This window comes from Lissotriton vulgaris, chromosome 5, assembly GCF_964263255.1.
Source record: "Lissotriton vulgaris chromosome 5, aLisVul1.2, whole genome shotgun sequence".
NCBI classification, from domain to species: Eukaryota; Metazoa; Chordata; class Amphibia; order Caudata; family Salamandridae; genus Lissotriton; species Lissotriton vulgaris.
Window position 1 is genome coordinate 1,645,225,704 of NC_141693.1, and position 21,932 is coordinate 1,645,247,635.

The 21,932-nt window shown below is 44.6% G+C and overlaps 1 protein-coding gene across 1 annotated transcript in view; it reads right to left on the minus strand.

Annotated features, from left to right (window-relative positions):
• Nucleotides 1-298: 298 nt before the first annotated feature.
• The window catches only part of LOC147716904 (uncharacterized), a 188,561-nt gene continuing 166,927 nt past the window's right edge, over nucleotides 299-21,932 (minus strand). The window contains exons 3-4 of the mRNA XM_086920455.1: nucleotides 5,726-5,864; nucleotides 299-2,615 (exon numbers count right to left, since the gene is read on the minus strand). Coding sequence (XP_086776581.1) covers nucleotides 2,568-2,615; nucleotides 5,726-5,864 — 187 coding nt within the window. The 3' untranslated portion in view covers nucleotides 299-2,567. The remainder of the gene's footprint in view (nucleotides 2,616-5,725; nucleotides 5,865-21,932) is intronic.

A 21,932-nucleotide genomic window follows, 5' to 3' on the forward strand; every position in this document is an offset into this window, starting at 1 on the left:
TGGATGATATGTGAATTCTACATTGTGATTTCCCTTTGTGTTATGTAAAATTTTCAATACACTGATTTACACGTGTGATACATTTGCTCTGTATATGTGTGTGATGTAAAGTGCTTCCACACCCTACACTGGTATGAGAGGTGATATACTAAATACATGTGTGAGCGACTAAGAGATATGAGAGGCACTGTTGAGGGTTATACTAAGGGAATCATTGAAGAGCCCCAACAAAGATTGTCGTATCCTGGTGCACTGTAAGGTCATCATTTAATATGTTTTAAAAGTTAATACAATCGAGTATGTGAAAAATATGTTGTAAAATGTACCATTTTTCCCAAATATTTTTGGGAGAACTCCCCACCCCAACCACTCTTGTAGTGGTCATGCTCACTTGTTGTGCTTGTTCATTATGCATCTTGTGTGGCTGGTCTGACAACACTTGCCAAGGTTGCTTTGGGTTCCCAGTCCGATCCTGTCAAATGGGTGAAAGACAGCAACATGGAGCAGGTGGGAAGAAAGCACATGGGTTGGAAGGCAACACAGGGCGAATGGGGAACAAGCACACGATTAATACAGACCATGCTGCAGGGGGGAGAGAAGCGCACAAGGGAGACAGGTAGAAAACACATGCACTCTCAAAGAGTGCTTAAATAAAAAGAGAAAAGCAGCACCTGAAAAAGCTAACAGTGGAAGGACACAATAAAGTATCCATGCTCCAAATGAGGAACATACAGAAGCAGAGGAAAGAGGACCTAGCAGCTGATGAATAAGAAGCAAACAAATGAGAGTGACAATAAAGACAACCAATGGAAAGCAATGAATAAACTCTAAACCTACTGTGCCAATCCGACCATGTCTGTAGGTTGGCCTTTGGCTAGCTTTGAAAACAAATCTCATCTGCCATGATGTTCCTCTGATTCTTCTGGTTTTTGAACCTCTGGAGATCGTTTTCTACTAAAGCTTGAGGCCTTCTGACCAATAGTTTTAAAAATGAACCTATTAATATGCGACTAGGCTGACACTGGAATTGTGAATTTCGAATTCTCAGAGCCCTGTAACATGCTCTTCCTTCATATATAAGCACATCCCCAGGTTTGTCATTTGTACACTTGTTTCATAATGACTGTAGGAATTTTTCCTCTTTTCTTTTAGCCTTGCTTTAGCTAATGTGGATTTCGTCAGTCGCAGGTTGCCAATCAGAGGTTTTTGCAAAGCACAAAGGTGTGAGCCCTACAGCCATACTGCAAAACATTATTCCTTTTTATTATTAACCTTTGCTAGGTCGCAGCACATCATTTTTAAAACAATATGGATTTGGAATTATAACTCCCAAAAGGAACAAGAGGGGAACCTAATAAGGAACTGCAGAGGTACCGCAGTGGAAGCCCCTGCTTCCTACTCGCAGAAGCGTCCCACCCCAGGTGGGTGAGTAGAGGCAGATCAACAGTGGTAAGCCATAGAGAGGAAGCCTGACGTACACTGGTAACACCTCTCTGTGTCTTGAACATTGACGTCCTAGCTGAGGCCGTGGGGTTTTGCAACACTTGTCCCTGAGCCCAGTCGTTTTGCTACTTACGAAGTGCTTCCTTAGTAGTTAAACACGTACACAATACGCAGGCAGAGCCTTTGGCATGCATGTTTGACTGCTCACTCTGTGATTGGATGGGGTTAAAGCTCAAAGCAGATAAAATAAGGTTACTCATTTAAGGTTAGCAGAGAGGGCCTTCCAGACTCCAGCCACTGGTCCCAGTTTATGGCCAATGTCCCGCTCCCACTCAAAAACTGAAGATCTTTTATTCCTCTTGAATACCAGTTAGCATTGATCCAACGGGGAAACTCTATTATAAAGCCATTTCCACTTCTAAATATGTCATTCTACCTATGCAAGCTTCTCTAGATGTCCTCAATGAAGTGGCCTCCCCAATCGTCGACTATAGGATGCCGTATGCCTCTTCGATATTTTAAAGTCCCCCCCCCCCATCCCCAACCAAGCCTTCCCAAAGCCTCGGTGGTGTAGATTCTTAGATTCTCTGCTAGCCTGTGATTTGAAAGCCACTGTGATTTTTAAAGCCGGCCACAGTCAGGGTGGCCTATGGTGGTTGATAGCCATGACCGCGAGAGCTGAACGAAGATACTTGGCTCTGTAAGAGGAGAGGAAGGCTACCAAGCAGGTATATTCAATTACACAGATCCAATAAGCTACAGTGCTGATGCTCATTCATTATACCACGAGCCCTCTTCAGATATTAAGAAGCCGTGCTGCGGTAATATTCAACAGTGATACCCCATTAGGTGTCTGCATGACAAAGACGGGCTTCCGACCATTATTTTAACCGAGCTGAACTCTCCAAAACTCTATTTGACATGAAGAGCACATTGCATCGGATGCACGGCTTTTACAATAATTGATCATTAGCACAGGAAGACCAGTGCTCCAGTCAGCAATATCACAAATAAATATGAAATAACCTAAGTGGCAATTATTGTAGTTTCCACAATAATTCATAAAAGAGAAAAACAGCACTTAGTCCATCACTCAAAGGATCATTATGAGCGTCTGCTGTGCTTCAGAAAGTAGTTCTTTCTTTCCTCCAGGAATTAGAGTCGTGGGATACCTGCAGGAGAAAGAGAGACTCAGATCACTGGGATGCATTTCACGCCTCACCAGTCAGGCTAAGTGTACCGGCTGGCCACAAGTACACACAAAGACACAGGATAAGTAGATTCTAATGGTGAGGTGCTGCGGGGATTGAATATAAGGAGGGTGAATTCCGAAGACAAAGAAAACAAGCATTAAAGGGCCACAACCTGCAGAAGTGCATTTTCGTTGGAAGTGTGCGTTGTTTTGTGGATGGATGAGCAGCTGCATGTAAGAATAAATCATTGGTTGAATGATTGAACCAATGGGTGAATGACTGAATGCATGGAGGGAGGAGTGCATTGATTATAAATGAATGGATGACAAAGTGAATAGGTGAATAAATGGGTAGATGCTCAATGAAGGAGCTAATGCATGGAAAAATGGATGGGTAAGTTGATGAGTTAGTGCATCATGGATGGATGAGTGCCGCAAGATCTTAAACATGAATGAAAAAGAAAGAAAGGCCAGAGGCCTTTTACAAGACCAACAAATGTAGAACAACGCAAAGGATGTGTGATAGTTCTTTTTCACTTGAATTCAGTGTTTTATAACACATAGTTCAATACAGCACAGGATCCCCCGGGTTTGAAATCAACTCTTTGCAGACGGTAAGGCACAATTTGGATTCACAGATGGAGACAGAATTCTGTGTTGCCAGTTTAGGCATTGGCTTCTGAATAAAATAAAGAGGAATTAAGCTACCCACAAGATGATGGAATTCGTATGAATGTATAAACCACTCTTTGCAAATATGGCAGTGAGTACCATGCTCTATTTCCAGACTGGGGAAAGTGGGAGGCTAGGGGTTTGTGTAAATCCTTAGGTCACCAGTACCAGACAGAGTGTATAATTATCCTTGCATGGATGCCCTGGTATAATAATGGCATCCAATATGATGGATAGCGGTTAAATCTTGCCCCACTAAACAGATAAATACAGTTTGTTTCATGTGCTATACAGTAGGCCTGGGCGGTAAATTCCGTTCCGCTCGCGGAATTTGGGTATTTTCGCAGTCCGCTGAGTATGCGAAATTACCAAAAATTCCTCAATCCACGTCTTTGCAGAATTTTTTGCTTGTTCACGCTTTCAACATGCGTGTTCGCAAGATATTTCCCCTCGAGCACGCAAACAGAGTTTGCGAACAGGAAAAAAGCATCGCAAACGGGTGGAACAAGCAATCCCGAGTGTTCACGGAACTCTGTGTGCTGCGGAGATTTTTTATGTTTCGCAGAACTTTGCGTAGCACGACTACGCAAATTCCACCCACCCCTACTATATAGTTGGCATTTCACAACAAACTGTATTAAGAATATCTCTCTTGGTTGCTCAAACCTTTGCATTAGATGTAACAATGGCATGGGCTTGGTGTTCCTGCACCAGATTTCGGAGGATTATACCTTTGCTCCATTAAGATACTCATTAATATCCAGGATATTACTATTGATTATCTTCCCTTTGATGCCTAGTAGTGCTTTTTTGAGTGCCAGACCTTGACATTTACACTATGGAGTCATCAAGAGGGAGACTGAGAGCATGTCTTCTAGAAGAAGGCTTACTGTCTACTGTAGCCAACTGGGAGAGGCATCCATGATGTATGGTTGTCCAAAGTCTGAAGCAAGCCCTCAGTGGAGCATATAACACACTTAATATAAGAAACAAGACACATACAGCCTGATCTACAGCTGGGTGGTACATGTATCACTTCCTTTGCATGTCAAATGGTTTTTTATTCCTTCCTCTTCATCTAAAGGTGACTTTCCCAATGCCACTAAAAGATTTGAAACTCTAAGCCTATTTCATCCAAAATGTTATCTCAACCTACTTTCAGCAAGGAATGCAGTGGAGGTTACAAGATAGAAGAAATATATATGACTAACCATGCTGAGTTCGTTTATTTACATTTATGCTTAGGACTGAGGGTCAGGAAGTTGGATGATGCATGGCTAAGATTTTGTCTACATTGTAGTCTCTTGTCTTTCATTCTAAAGTGGCTTTGTTTACCATGACCTGCTGCTCACAAGGATGAGCTGTCCTGCATAGCTTAGCGTGTCTCTGCAGGGAAATACTGACCACTCTCAAGCAGGTTACTAAGTGATTGTGTCTGGGATAGTGGGAAGCTGCAGTATTCAAAGTATTAATATGTCTTACATTTTTTCCTGATGAAAACCAATAAAATGTTTGAGACATAAAAAAGCGTAGATTATTTTCAATCCCATATCACACTTTTTCATTCTTCATCCACAGCGCTGTGCAAAATATTTCAGGGGTAAATTGTACTCATTGAGAATGTCTCCAGTGTGTGCTGTAAAATGTAATAGACGTGCTGTAAACAGCAAACGGGACTTTGCTGTAAGCAAGAGCTCTGTGGAACATCTCAATCAGTTCTGTCAGAAATGCTCAGTGTTACTGGGGTGAGAGCCTAAGATCTTCACACCTTCCTTTGCATGATGCATTATGAGGATGGCAGACCCAGTGTTGAGGTCTAAAGATCACACTGATGCATTATATAAAAACTGGAAGCTGTGGATCGTAGGACTCTGCTCGTTCAGGATGCAGGATGGGAGTCCCACGGTCCTTTCCTACACTGCTCTGCCAGAGTGGAGGCCCAAAGACCAAATTCGTGTATTCTGCATGTGCAGAGACCCCCATGTCTCTGACCATCACCATGTTTCATTCGAGAGTACAGTCCAATGGCCGCCAAGGTGTGCGAAGCAATACTGATTTCTTTTTTTCATAGTTGAATAGTCAGTGATTACTGATGTCTAGGTTTTCATGGACTTCAGAGCATGGTGAATGGTTGCCCATCTTTAGTGACCTAGATACCACGAGAAATGTATGTATTTATAAGGTCATTATTTCTAACAAAGTCTAGGTGTCATGGATCTAAGGAGGCGCTGCACACCATTGCCCATAGATAAGGGCTGTTCACTATCTGGGAGCTTATGATGTCAATTAGGAACCATTAAAGCAGCCCTATCCTTTGTCGAGATTGGAAGGATTTCATTGCAGAATCAGAAGACACTGCCCAACCAATGAAATGACAATATTTGCAAGCTATTTTATGACTTTCAGTATCCACTCTACCTGGTTTTTTTCTGCATCCAAAAATGTGGACCAGCGCGGCCGGGTATCAAACATTGTGCGCTCGGTGGCATCAGAAGAGTCCGATAGTGTGGAAAAGGACAGGTTCATGTGAGGCATAAGTGAGGAGATCCACAGCCTGCTGTTAAAGGGAAAATAGACAGTTACTCAGCATGAAAAATGTGTTAAAAGACTCTATTTTTTTACGCATAATTGTATAAAGGAACATGCGAGGAGTGTGATAATGTTTAATTGCCAATTCCATTGTGACCCATTAGTAGTCTTCACCAACTCTCTACAACATGGTGCGGTTTACTGGCGACCTCCTTCCGATAGGATTTCCTCCTAATTTAACCAAATATATAGGGAAACCCTCAGAATTCAAAGCACCCAGTAAGACCCTAACAATGATTAAAATAAAATGAAAAGGTTATTTTTTTTTATCCATTTCTGCGACATGCCTTTGAATTGTAATACAATGAAACAAAAAAAAATGTCTACTTAGTCTAAAAATTAGAATTTGTCTATGCTTGGACTACAACTAGATAAGAAAGACTCACCGATGTTCTGTCCAAAGTGATATACTGGTCTAAAGCACTTTGGCTCTTTTCAGGGAATGAACACATTTTTAGAGCTCCATGGCCCTTGAGGAAACTAAATGAACCGTAGAGAAGATACATACATAAAGACTCAAACCTCTCTCTCCGAATAGATTTCGAGGAAGGGTGAATCAGTGAAGCATCTCAAAAAAAGCCATTATCCATGTCCCAACTATAATGCCACCATTGAGAGATATCATGTAGATCTTTTCAAGATTCGAGATCAAGGGAAACATGGGAATACATTTAAATAAAATAAATGGCTGACCTGAAAGGACAAGTAATCCATATAAGAAATGTCCCAGAAGAAAAGACTGAAATAGGGAACAACCTAAGGCTCTGAGGAACAGCTCTACACGCCCCACAAGTAGTGTTCCCAGCATCTCAAACATTTGGCACGTTTCTATCAACATACGGCTGGGTTAACGTTATAAATTGGTTTACTGGGGAGCATGGTCAAGATGGCAGATGAGTGGGACGCACTGTTCTACTCCTCCTCCAAACCGCCACCACTCAGAGCATTTGCCGCGGTTCCTCGGTCCAAGAGAGAAGGCAGTGATGACGAGTCCTCACTGAAAATCCAGCTAAGGGGGCACACCAGGAGGCCCAACCGACAGAGAATGGGCACCTCATAGAGCCCTTAATGAGATGTCGACGGCGGCATGCAAAAGGGACACGAACTGGCCCTAGCCATGAGATGAGCGACCCCTGGGGAGCACTCAAGACCCGGACAGCATTCACCTTGCCTGCAACGGAGGGGCCCTAGTTTAGGTATGCGGTACAAAAGGGGGTGGTGATGGACTGAGCATCTGAATCAATCAAACACTCAGACCCAGTCAAAAGATCTGGGTGTAATCCATCACCGTTCTTTAGCCCACTCTGCCACCTCAGTTCAGACATGGCTATATGCAAATCAGTCTGACCCTGTGCCTCGTGGGAACAGTCCAGCCCGAACTGCCAAGCCATGTCTTCCCTGGACCGGAAACAAACTTCCGAGGACCGGTTTCTGGCATTCCAGCCGTCTTCAGCCCGGCTTGCTTGAATCCAGTGGCAAAGTGAGCAAGGGACTCACGTCTAAGCATACCCTGCCACACTTATGGTGGCCAAAAGCGGTACAAAAGGGGGTGGTGATGGACGGATCTTTTGACTGGGTGTGAGTGTTTGATTGATTCAGATACTCCGTCCAACACCACCTCTTTTTGTACCGCTAGTGAAGGTATGGCACAACAGATGATAGGGCCCACACACAAAGTGGAGCTCCAGGCAACTGAGGCCTAGTGGTGATGAGTGGAAATACCTCACGTCTGAGCTCTCTGGCAGACTCCAGTGCACTCAGCGGGCGCAGCAGGGAGACAAGTGGGCAGGGAACAGCCAACGGCAGCTGGGTTTACAGCCAGTGGGCCAGAGACATCCAAGCAGCATGAGGGGCTGCGTATAGATAGGCATGGAATGCCATCCTTGGAGGAGAGGGTCAGAGTACCACACAGCACCCCCACCACCTCTGTTGAGGTACAAATAGCGGGTGGGGTGAATGAGGGTGAGGGCAAGAGGCACTGTAGTGCCCCACCCCTCTGACCTGAGATCTGCTCAAATTAGGGGGGCTTAACTGAAGGGGTTTCTCTATATAAGTCAGAAGCATGTGAGGCCTGTAAGTGAGCTCTTGGGGACAAAGCACTACCAGGACATGGTAAACTAGTAACCCTCACTACATGCTGCCAACAGCACAAGGGCCCCTCGACTGTCACAAAGGCAAGCACCCCCCGGAGGACACTAGCAGATGCGAGAGCAGCCCTTTGCGACAGCACATCAGTGGTGCTTCCAAGCACTTGAAGATCTTTCGGAACTATCCATCCACCCACAGGTCTAAGCACGAGAACTGAGTCCTGTCATGGAGCGGAGTGACACGCTGGGGGTCTGCAGAGGGAAATGATAAACAGTGCTGGACTCTGAGGTCCGCGGCAGATGATGGCGGAAGACAGGGATCCATAGCTGGGAGCAGCCATGTCAACAACCAGAGGGAATAAGGAACGCTTGCTTAACTATATGCTCACACAGTCGTCTGGTGTACCGGCCAAGGGGGCCACACAATTTCAAAGACCAACCGCATTGCCAGAGGGACCTGAGGAGGAAGCCCCACTAACAAGAACCTTCTTGGAAGCACTCTTTGCATCTCTATGTGAAGACATCCAAGCAATGAAGAAAGAGCATGGCCAGGATATAAAGGAAGTCAAATGTGATTTGACGGAGGAGGGAAATAGTGTGTCCACCCTCAAGGAGCATAAGTCCAGCTGAGACGAGGAAATTGAACAGCGCTACCACTGAGGGAACAGCAGCCTGCCATGCAGGCACATACTGAAGATCTTGAAAATCATTCCCGCAGGACCAACATCTGCATTCGCCTTGTATCGGACAAAGCTGAAGGCTCAGACATTGCGGACTAGGTCCTCTTCCTGCAGATACTAGGTGCCCAAGTTGAAATGGAGATGCAATTGATGAGTTCATAGGGTTGGCCTTCCGCAAGCGGATGGGGTCCACCCACTGGACATACTTCCAATTTAAAGAAACTATACTGTGCAAAGCATTCATCCCATTTGGTTCAGAGGCCATACACTGACACTAAATCCGGACCCAGTGGCTGTGACTGTACAGAAACGCAGAGACTCCCAACCCATTACCTCCTTCTTCCACAGCAAGGAAATCTCATACAACTGGGGCCACCCGTTCCTGCTCATTTTCCGCTGGGACAGAAAGCATCATCAACTTACATCCTTTGCAGAGGCCTGTCACCTCCTGAATATCCTGAAGAAAGGGAAAAAGAGCTCACCAAGGAGACACAAAGAGTGATGCCGTAGTCAGTGGGAAAGAGTACCAGCCCCTTTGGAATGCCTCAGACCAGACCCTGCTACCATGTCACTGGAGTGGCAGGCAGACATAGACAGTTGTGCTAGTGAGCTGGGGAAGCACGGCTCAGCCTAATATTATTTGGGCTGGGACCAACATGACCTCATTCCAATGGCGATGAATACCAACGGCTCTTAGGGCAGGTGGTAGGCAACTTCTCCTCATTCTGATGGAGGCAGCCTTTTATAAACATCCACATAAGTGCCCCCATGGGATTTAGCCAGTTTCTACTGATACATAGGAACAACCTTATGTTATTTTTTTGGTTCAATTGGCAATTTATGTTTTCCTGGGGTTCTGTGGGAAGGGTACTCACTCAGTTCTTGACACCCAGTTTTGAGATAGATGACTCCTTACCATGTAGATTGCCAGTGGCAGCTAGACTTCAGGCACATGGTCATGCCCTGGCATAACTCCACCTTAATGAGCATGCATCAACAGCATCACACCTATTCACAAACTTATTTGAAGATCATCACATTAAATGTGAAAGGGCTTAATAGCCTGTATAAACACAAGGCAGTATTAGCTTACCTAAAGTGAGCCAGAGGCGATATCTGCCTTCTACAAGAGGCACACTTGCTATCAGAGGCCTGGCACAGATTGAAATCACACCACGTTCCGTGATAATACTTCCCTAATATTACCAAGGCAGGTGGGGTTGCTATCCTTTTTGTGCATTCTTTTAGGGACAAAGTGGGTTGCAAAATTGCAGAGTTGAGTGGACACCTGTTAGGGTACTAGGTACACGTAGATGATTGGACCCTCACCTTGGCCTCCATATATGCCCCTAATGATTACCAAGATCAGTTTGTCAAACAGGCAATATCTGAGGCGTTGACATCCCCTGATCAGATGGTGTTAATTGATAGAGATCTTAATCAAGTGATGATGAATGATTGACAGGTCGTGGCAGTCTCTATGGACACTTTCCAAAGACATGATGAATTAGCTGCAAGAAATAGGCCTAAGCGACTTATTGCGGGGCACGCACCCACACACTAGAGACTATACTTTCTATTTACATAAAACCTATGCTTGTCTTGAATATTTTCTGGGCACAAGGGGCATACAAATGTAGGTCAAAGCAGTTGAGATAGAGCCCCGTAGTTTATCTGTACATGCCCCTTTAACCCTCACTCTCCAGGGGCCACCACTAAGCTTGGCCTTTTTCCCATGGCGACTGAGGGAGGATCTATTACACCATCCAGAAATGGTCAGCACATTTCTCAGGCGATTAAGTACTTTCTAGCTGTGAATGATCAGGCTGGAATCTCTATCACTACGCTATGAGAGATGTTGAAGGCGGTAATGTGAGGAGAATTCATTGCTATATCGTATGCCGGCAACAAAATGCACAAAGAGAAAAGATTGGAGTTGGAGAGGAGTTAAGGGAACTAAAGACTATCCACAAAAGAATGGGAGCCTCCTGGGTGTAGCAGCAACTGGAGGTGGCGCATGCGCAGCTTAGCAGCTTATTCAGGATGGAATATGGCATGCTCCACCTCCAGCACACCCTCTACTTGAGGGGGATTAATGTGTCTGGCTGCTGACAAGTAAACTGGGAGCTAAGCGGCAAGCTGAGAGGGTGGAAATGATCCTATAATCAGATGGCAATTAAATAATTGAGACTGTACCTATAGCAGCTGCTTTCGGGATTACTATATGTCCTTATACACAACACAAGACTTGCTGCTTAAGGTATTGAGTGATTGCCTCCAAGGAGAACATAAGCCCTATCTTTGCGCACTTCTTTAATTCCATAGTGGACCCCGGCACCCTTCCGCCCTCATTGCTTGAGGCTTCCATTACTGATATACCCAAACCTGGGAAAGACAAGAGACAGGGCGATTCCTATAGGACCATTTCTCTTATAAATGTGGTTGCAAAACTGTTCACTAGCATCTTAGCAGCGATGCCAGAGCCCTACATGCCAAGATTGTGGATCCCGATCAGTCATGCTTTGAAACGCACTGCTAGCACCAAGCGTATTCTCCAGTTAGTGGATAAGGCTATATGCTTGCAAAAGGAAATAATGCTCCTTGCCATCGACACTGGAAAAGCATTTGACTGGGAATGTTGTCCTTCCCTAGAAGGCCATTTTGGCATCGGAGACAGATTTGGGGTCTGGTTTCTTCGCAACTATGGGGCTCCACAGGCACCGATTAATGAAATGACTTCTGCCCTCTTTCCTATCGGCAGAGTGACAAGACAGGGGTACCATTGTCACCCTTATTGTTTGCTCTGTATATGGAGCCAATGGTGCAGAGGGTACAGGATAGCCAGCACATCACTGGGGTGCAGTTTGGGGGTGAGGAGCGTGCCATAAGCCTCTATGCCGATAATGTGATAGTGTCCTAGAAGATCCACCAAGGGCTTACCGGCATTCCTAGAAGAGCTGGGGAGATTTGTGAGGCCAAGGGCTTCCGCATTACCCTTCAGAAATCCCAAGCTCTCAACTTCTCAGTTCCACCAACTGTGCAAACCCAGCTGTATACTCAACACCTGTTCCAGTGGGGGGCACCTTGGTGTCCTACCTGGATGTTTAGATCGCTGCTACACTAGGGGATACCATAGCCATCTACTACCAAGCCCTAGTTAGGCAGATCCGCACAGATCTTGCTCAACGGAAACACTACTGACTTTTGTGACTCGGGCAGGTGGCTTTGCTAAAAATGACCATACAGCTGATGGAGCAAGGATTCGCACGTTATGCGACTTGCTTGGATTCAAACCCCTCGCCTAACTTTTAAAATAGTAACCAACCCGTTTCGTGTATTAATATCGCACTTTCACATTACACGTGGGTGTCCCAGAGACGCTTGCTTATGTGTTTTCTAATCCTAACAAAGCTTGCACACTGACTGGTTGCTGCTATGCGGGATTTCAGTCTGCGCATGCGTCTGTCATACCCATGTGATGTGACGCCTTCGTAGTTCTGGAGGGATTTTTTCGCACATGCGCATTATTGCAAAAATGGCCGCTTTGGTTTTAACATGCTCCCTGCTTGCTACCGCCGCTTTTGCTCAGCTGTCTCTTTCTACTTAACCTCTAACGCTATAGATATTATAGAGTAAGGGGGTGCAGTGAAGCTAATCATGGTATACAGTGTATTCATTTTTTCCTGTGTTTCTAATTTGTTTTCGCTTACTTTTCATGTACCGCGTATTTTCGGGCCTGGGAGTGGGGAGCCTCTCCATCTTGGAAGTCTGAATGGAACCGATCACGTGACAAGAGAACCTAGTCTTGCAGCAGTGGAACTCAGCCAGCTGGCAGCCGAAGCTGAGATGCTCCTGGGAACCTGGACTCTGACCCAGCGAGAAGAAACTGCATTACACCTAAAAGTGTTACAAAATTGATAGTCCACTGTGTGTCCTATTGTTCTCTTTTACATGTATGCCGTGGGAACTGGAATGTAAGGGGTGGGTACGAAAAATGAATATTAATTGTGAGAACACTAAATTCTAGGTAGTGACAATGACCTAACCACCTCACTTGTCCAATCCAAAGTTGGGGATCCTGTCATTTGCAACATTTGTGGGTGGTCCACTGACCCGAAAACAGTATAACAAGTCTAGGTTTAGCTAGAGAAATTGTCTGACTTGTCCGAGTAGCTGACCTGTCACCGACCCTACGAACTCTATAGGTGATTGATACAGAGAGCTGCGGAGCACTCTGTCCGTAATTTCCACAAGCTCCAAGGGGTGGAATAGTCTTACGTGCTGGCGAAGCACTTTGCTGGGAGATTCGAAAACCCAATCGGGGTTATTGGCAGATTCCGTGCTGAGAGGGAGTAGCGCAGGCATTGCATCCGAAGCTGCAGGTGTTGGTCGTACCCTCTGATGAGCCCAGTCCTGACCCAAATCCTGAGGGGTATCCTGTCCTGACGGTCCATGAGCTGTACCTGATCGCCTACTGGCATCCTAAAGTCCTTGAGGGTCCTTGTCCTCGCCTTTTTCCAACTGACCCGTGGTTAGTCCTCATTCCCATCCTAGGTAAATATATATCTGTGGGTGTCCGTCTATCTTTACTCTTTTTTCCCCTTTTCGCCTTTTAATAAAGCATCATTGCCTAAGTTATTTTCCCTGTCTTTTACCAAAGATTTTACATGCAAACTGTATTATTAGTTATGTTCCATTTTTCCCCTTACCTATAGGATATTATTGAACTGTTTACTTATTCAGGGTGGTCTATTCTTACCCTGCTTTTAGAATCTATGCTTTAATTAGTAGATAGAATAAGGTCTGTTTAAATCACTGATGAACTTTAGAACTCTACAAAATAGTACGTTCTTTTCCACTTTACCTGCCTTAGCATAAGCCTGTAAACTGAATAGCATGTTCCCTGTTTTCCTTTTCCTTTAGTTTTCTGACATTCAATGGTGCTCACTCTTATTCATAGTTACATTATAGTTCTGATACTAGTTATTGATATTCTAATCTGTATTAACTTTATTCTCATGGCATATGAAATTTGACTTTTATTATATAAAGTCTTGAAAACCCTTCAGGTGTCTGTAGTTATTACAAATGGTATAAATCGTTATTCAAATATACAAGGTATTCTGGTTAGTCTTATCTCCTACCCCTGCTAGCTCCTGATTCATCGGGAACTTAGGTACCTGTGACAAGGATTGGTAAGTCAGGTACAACGGGAAATAATAGTAAAAGAAACACAAGAATTACTGATAGTGATGTGTAAGCTCGCCCGATTCACAAGAGTACTGTGATAATAATAATAAAAAACGTTATGGGCCCTGGTGCGTATAATTTGGTGAAATAAGGAGTTCGGTGACCTGCGCGCTCTATCACTGCCACTTGTGCTTTTTTGTTTCAAGCCCTATCTTTAGCACCCTTAGGTAGCATGCTACAAGCTTTCCAGAAAGAAATCAACCTGTTTGTTTGGGAATGCCGGAGGCCATGTATGTTCAGCTACCAAGCCTACTGACCAACCAGAGAGGGGTACTTGGGGGTCCCTAGCCTCCTGCGCTACTAGCAAGAGAGTCAACTCTGCTTTTTTGGTGGGATGGAGTCACACGGAGTCAAAAATCTTTGGTGTTTTATAGACAGCATGAGAGCAGGAGAACATCTCTTGAAGGTCCCCTTCTTGCGCAAGCAACAGAGGGCCTGGGACTTATACTCTTCTCACATTACCACAGCCACACTCGGAGTCTGGGGCTGAGTAGCTACTCAACACAGCTTGACTTCCTTCCCATTACCACTGGCACCTACTGTAGGTAATGCAGAGTCTACCCTGGGTCTCCACCCCACTGCTCTAGCGGCCTGGCAAGCAGCTGTCTGCTGCTGCCATATGTTTGATGCTACGGAGTGGTTGTGTTACATGCAAATCAGACACTGGGTCAATCCTCCTGACATATGAAAGGGAGCACAATGCCCACTCACTCCCTTTGAAAAGTGGCTGCTGTCTAAAGACAATGGCGGTGCATCATCACTGAACTATCATCATCATCTTTCATAATACACTCTTCTACTGAGGACAAAACTTAGGGGAAGAAACAATGGCAACAGGAACTAGAGTGAGACTCTGACACATAAGGAATGGGAAGAGATCTACTACAGGGTGAGACATACTGTGTGTCACAACACAGCATAGAAACCGCTGTTAAGATCGTGACTATTGGTACCTCACTCCTGTTAGACTTCACAGAGGCAACCACAGCCGATATGTGGACTGTTGGAAGGGATAAAGGGCTCCAGGGACATTGCTCCACCTTTTTTGAAACTGTACAAAGCTTACGCGATACTAGAAAGCGGTCTTGGCTGTCATTGACAAGTATCTTGACAGGAAACTGTCACGCTTCCCAACCAACATTGTCCTGGGATTCCCCAACCCACTGACTTTTCCACTCAAACCATGTAGGGGGCGACACATTGGCCTAGTATTGGGCGCAGCACTTCAAGCCATTCCTGACACACACAGCATGGCTCCACAGGATGTGGTGTACACTGGAAATGGAGCGCCTGAGTTTAGCTTTAACCTCTAAATTAGGCACTTATCGAGAACTCTAGCAACCGGAGATTCCACTGCTCTCTGCTGAATTCCATGAATTGAAATGCCCTCGATACCTACTTACACTGCGCTTAACTGCGACTCTTGAGAAGACACGTGAGACGGCAAGCTATGGGCACACCACAATGTTTAGGCATTCTGCAGTGGAGTGAGTACAAACCGGGGGGATACAGGCGAATGAGTTGGGAATGTTTGTTTGCACTGTATATTTTGCCATATTGTACAGCAAGGGGGAGAGCTGCATGCAACTGCTCTTCCCTAAGTAGCGTTGTAATTCCAAAAGCAATGACATACATTTGAAACATAAATTGGTTTATATTTGAAATTTTTGTGATGGGTTGCAAATGGGGACTGGGGGAACAATGATTTGCTGTCCTAATGTACAAATTAGCTATATAAGGTATATTTTAGATTGAACCTGCTCAGTGAAAGGTGTTTGTAAATTTGAAAAAGCTGCAGTACGGATATTGCTGCTAAGATAATGAGCTGAATGCCACTTGTGCTGTAAAGTGACACAAAACAAAAATGTTTTAGGGGTTTCAACCAAGTAACTATGGAGGAACAACATAGATCACTGCACCACTGGCCTGCACACGTAACTGATCGATATGTGGTAGGCAGTTTAGAACCAAAGGCCAACGGTGATGAGGAATCCGGGGCTTGTTCTATGAGCTATTTTGTAGGGGGTCCAGGACTGCTCACGGAAACATAGCTTTCCTAAATCACTCTAGCAATGGGGGTAAATGCCAGGGACAATTACCAGCTTTAAAGGAAAGAAGAAGGGGCTACCGTGTGGCTGTTAGAAATGCCAGAGTTCAGTCGATACCGAAAACTTTACACAGCTTGAAGAAATAGAGGTTAGCAACTTTGGGTATCCAGACAACTGAAGACCAAGTGAAAACAGTAAAGGTGGCATGTACCCTAGCTTTAATTAGTGGGGTGCATTGGAAACACAGTACCCGATCCTGCCAAGACCCAGAGGTATCAGAAGAAAGTGCTTATCAATGGGGCCAGCATAGCTGAGGCATTGTAGATTTAGTCAAAACAAGCTAGAGAGCAGGGTTGTAAGACTGTATTATTAATATTATAATGTATCATTAATAGAGTAGAGAACGTGTACTGGGTAACTGAAACACCTAAATAATGGTCCTACTAAATTTTCCAGCCAAATTCAACACCATTCACATTCGCAAGCTGTTACATGACCTTGAGCATGGATGGAGTTTTAAAAATCAAGCCATAAATTGGTTTGTCTCTAACATCTCACAATGTAAACAAATATAGGAGATTCGCTTACGCACATCAAAAGCCAACCATTTTCCTGTGGTTTTCTACAAGGATCGAGCCTTTACCAATAGAGATTAGCCACTACATAGAAAAGTTCATCCCTAGCAGTCACGTTTCATCAATATGCACAGTATACTCAGTAGCACTTAGCGGCATTATCTGTGGAATACCTGACCTTAAGAACCTTGGCCTCTGGTGCGATGCAAGACTCTCATTGTGACAATCAGATTACGGGTTTAGTTGGAAAATGTTTCGGGGTTAAAAAATTCTAAAAAAGATCTTTGGACTTCTCCTCGAAGCCACTTGAAAGACAGCAGTCCAGGCCCTGTTCATGTCCAGGTTGGACTACAGCAATGTCTTGTGTCTGTGAGTCTCAGTCTAGACTAATGAGACTCCTGTGTATGCAGATGAGGCAGCTCATCTGCTGTGAAACTTCCCGAGGCAACCTCGCCCACAAGCCCAGCTCCGGATAAATTGCACTGGCTACCTTTGAAGAAAAGTATCTTTTTCAATGTCATGTGTTATTGCCACAGAATCACGAGTGACAAAGATTGTAAACTTTTGCCAAACCTTATTTTCCTAGAAGGAATTTCAGATCAACGGGTGCTCTTTTGGCTTGTGTTCCTAAAGTGAAAAGAGCACCCACCAGATGGTGTTGCTTTAGTTTTCTAGCTTCCAAGATGTGGAATTCTCTTACCCTTTCACTAGGACAGGAAAATATTTAATTATCCTTTCAAAAGAAACTAAAAACTTGGTTGTTTAGATTGATCTGATGGGCTTTCTCCTTTTAGCATGTTCTTTGGCCCTATGTCCGGGAGTGAAACCTTAGCGCTGGAACACTTAGTCATAAGTAACTAGGTGCTTTACAAATTATTTTATTATTAATAATATTATAATGTGAGATAAAATTTACCGAAAGTGCAGCAAGATTAATATGCTAATTCTTACATTTTATATAATTTATCAAAAGGCATATCCTTTTCAATATAATCAGAAAAGTGTATTTAAGCCTGGTACTGACATGTATTAGCCAGAGAGGAATCTTCAGATTTCTTTCTGGTAGATTGGTCAGATGAAGGCCATCGATTTCTTGGAGCGAACAGCGGATAATGATCTTGGAATACCACAACTAAGACAAAGACAGAGAAAGACCTTGTTGAAGAATGAACACCAGGCTTATTATTCAGCCTAATGTTTTTGGGCTAGAGGCCACTTAAAGAAGCTCATATATTGTTAGTGCTAAGATAGATTTCTAAAGGGATAGAGGACAGGGACTGGTTAATGTTATAAATAGGGGTCTCTAGTGGCTCAGCCTCCAGTCACGAACACGAATCCGATTCTTCTCTTCACGAGCCAATCTTTCCCAAAATGTTTCCTCCCCGAGGCCGCTGCCATCTTGGGTATTCTGGCTTGGGATCCTCCCCCTCAGATTCCTCCTCAGAGTCATCTGCTAGTGCTTCCCCGTGTTGCACCTCAAAGCTATGCAGGGCTGCCTCAAGATCCTTTCCTATGGATCTCCTCTTCAGAGGTAGCCCCTTCTCCTTGCAAAAGACTTTTAGTTACCTCAGTTTGTAGATGTGCTGGTGCCAAAAGTTAACTTCCATTTTGACAAGGCCCAACAGGTGCAACAACTAACCAGAGTTCTAACAACCAAATTCCAATGGGAAACAGGGAAAAATAGTATGTGGTTGCGTAATAGTCTGCGCTCTACTAGTATTATACACCAATCATTGTATGGAAGACACAAATGCAAATCCAGATCCTCACTGCTGACCACCAATGTTAGAAATAGGGGTCTCTAGTTGGCAGAGGTAGGTACCTTTGTCCAAATAGGGACCCTTGCTCCTAGTCAGGGTAAGGGGGATACACTTAAAAAATAACCCCTGCTCACTCCCTTGGTAGGTTGGCACGTGCAGACAGGTGTATCTCAGATGCAGTGTGTAAAGCATTTGTGAACACATACAGTAATACAGTGAAAACACTACAAATGGACACCACGCCAGTTTAGAAAAAGAAGTAATCTTTATCTAAACCAAACAAGACCTAATGACAAAAATCCACAATACAGTAATAAAAATATGACTTTCAAATGGTAGAAATAGTTCAGTTCAAAGGAAATTGCAGATGCAACACTTTTCACACAAAGTAATTTGGATGCGTTGCGCACGCAAACAAAAAGGGCTCCAGAGAAGGTGATACATCAGTTCTTTACACTCAGGGAAGGTGATATGTCCGTTCCATGCTCCGGGGGAGGTGATGTGTCGATTCCTTACTGCTACGCAGGGGAGGTGATGCGTCTGTTCCTTACCGGTGAGGAGGTGATGTGTCGCTTTCTACCTGCGTGGGAAGGTGATGGGTCAGTTTCTTACTGCGTCCCCCAATGATGCAAGGAGAAGATCCGGGATGATGCGGGGGTTCTTGTAGCCGCACAGCAGGGCTTGTGTCGGAATCGGTGCGGCGATCTCGGACTTCAGAGATCGGTGCACTCAATGCGGTGTGCGGCGATTTCTCGAGCCACAGGCAGGGGCTGTGACGATTTCTTCGGTGATGTGTCGCAAACAGGTGCAGATGTGTCATGCTTCTAGTTGTTGCGTTGCTTTTCCAACTCCCAACAGCCAGAACAACCTCCAGAGGCCCAGAACAGCTACAGGCACCTCTTGGCGGGTCAGTAGTCCAAGCAAGGAAGTTCAAGGGAGCTGGGGGTGAAGTCTTTGTGTCCCAAAAACTTCAGAACGGGAGGTAACCTGTTCTTTAAGCCCTTGGAGATCTTCTCTCAAGCGGGGGACACAGCAAACCGCAAAGTCCTTTTTCCCTTTCCTTGGCAGAAAGTAGCCACTGCAGGCCAACCCCAGACAGCAAACAGCACAGGGGCAGTATCCCTCCTCAGTTTCTCCTGCTCTTCTCCTTGGCAAAGGTTCCTCTTGATTTCCCAGAAGTTATCTAAAAGTTTGGGGTCTGGGCCTCTCTTTGTATACAGTAAATCTCTTTGTTCTCTCCTGGCCCAGGGCTCTGAGCCCAGTCCAAACCAGTTCTGGGCGGCACTTTGCAAGTGCACAACAACCTCCATTGTTAATGTGAGCCTGGCTACAGACACACCACGGGGGATCCATCATTGTGGATGGAAGGCACAGCCCTTTTTCGGTGCAGGTGCTACTCCTCCCACCACTCCCAATGCAGACCAGGCCTATTCAGCCCAGTACTGACTCATCCAGACTCTCTGGAGCCACTGCACATCCCCAGCCCCTGTCACTTCAAAGCCAGACAGTCAATACACATCTTAGCAGAGGCACATTTGATGGCCAAGAAAGAAAATACCTACTTTCTAAAAGTGTAATTTTCAAACACAGAATGTAAAAATCACCACCACTAAAAGATGCATTTTAACATTCTGAGTTCAGGCATACTAAACTTTATTTTCCTACCTTTTTCCAGGGGTAGTTAGGCTTATAGGATGTTATAAGCAAATTTACCATTCTATCTTACGGGAACAGATAGTCTTGCAACCGTGAAAACCCAAATTGGCAGTATTTCACTATCAGGACATGTCACACACACAAGGGCATGTCCTACCTTTCACATACACTGCACCCTGCCCACAGGGGTACCTTGGGCCTACCTTAGGGGCGACTCACATGTAAGAAAAGGAAAGGTTAGGGCCTGGCAAGTGGGTGCACTTGCCAAGTCCACATGGCAGTATTAGACTGCACACAGGCTCTGCAATGGCAGGCCTGAGTTACATTTACAGGCTGCTTATGTGGGTGGCACAATCAGTGCTGCAGCCCCATGATCAGCATTTGATTTACAGGCCCTGGGCACGCACAGTGCACTGCAGTAGGGACTGACTAGTAAATCAAATCGGTCAATTATGGAAAAACCAATCCGTACATACAATTTACAGGAAGAGCATATGCACTTTAGCACTGATCAGCAGTGGTGAAGTGCCCTTAGTCATAAAACCAATAAAAACAGGTCAGAAACAGAAGGCCGCCAAGCAACAAATCTGGGGATAAACCTGCTGTAAAAGCCAGGTCTACCAGTTGAAAAATATTGGTTCCATCATTCAACACAATGAATATCGGAAACATCATCACTATGTTGCAATTTTTTTAAATATTTTGCTTACTCATTTATTTCATTGCCAGTATATTGTTTATTTTTATAGTTTCATTTACACATTTTATCTGGACTACATTGTGACATAGGTTTTCATAAATTCTTACAAATATATGGTGTGGATTTGTGGGTATGTCAGTCTAAGGTGGAAGGAGTTTCAGAACTTACTAACAAACAAATAGACCTGTAGTATCACAGAAATGATTGTTGCCCAGAATGCACCATCCTCATATAATGCGTAGGTGGTTTGTTGGTTAGTCAAAGAGATGAGGGGATCTAAAGCTGGACTCTATTTAGAACAAGATGCAAATAACATATCAGTTTAACAAATTAACCCCCTGCTTGAAGGATCTTCATTTGACCTTCCAGGAAAGCTAGGATGAAAAGTAAAATATAATGCCTGGGATATAGCTATTCACTGGAAGTACCTTCTCTAACTAGGAAATTTGCTGTCTGTCTCAGAAGGCCTTTGAGGTCTAAGGTTCAAGGAAACTCTCCTTCTTGAGACACCATCATTCAGATGAAGGCATGTCTTGAAAACTTCTCTCTCTAGTTTTCTTCTTAAGTTTTAGAAGTCTCTTCCAAAGCAAATAAGGACTATACCAACACTTCCCTCTTTCTGAAAATGTCTAAATCTCGCCAGTTTCATCTGCACCTAAACTAAAACATTAATTTACTCTCAGAATTATTAGGTGCAGTTGAAATGATGAGACATTGCAATGTATTACTTTTCTACATTCTTCTCTCTACTTTTCCTATTACTTCATCTCTCCTAATCTCTCCATATCAATAGTGGTTGTTTGTCAGTCAATCAACAGTACTTATAAAGTGTTACTAATCACCCATTGGGAATCCAGGCACTAAGGTCTTGCAGGTCTTCAGTCAAAGAGCAAGGTCTTGAGTCCCTTTCTGAAGTCAGCAAGTGAAGTTATGGTTCGGAGGTGGAAGTCGTTCCAGGACTTGGCGGTGAAGTACGAGAAAGAACAACCACAGCTGTGGCTTCAGCGGATGCAGGGGACGTGGGCATGGCTGAGGGAGGCAGAATGTAAATGTAAATGTAGTGTATTTCGTAAAGCGCACAGCTGCCCCAACAGGGCGTCCCAGCGCTGTATAACGCTGTGGAACCCTTCCTGGCTCTCCCTGTGAGATGCCCTTCCTGGGCATCCCCAAGGTAAAGCCAGGCATCCAGGTGTTGTAGGGGCCGTTGTGGAGATTAACCCCTTAAGTGCTGCGTCGGCCGTTGAACGTTTGAACTGCACCTGCGCAATGGATCGTCCAGC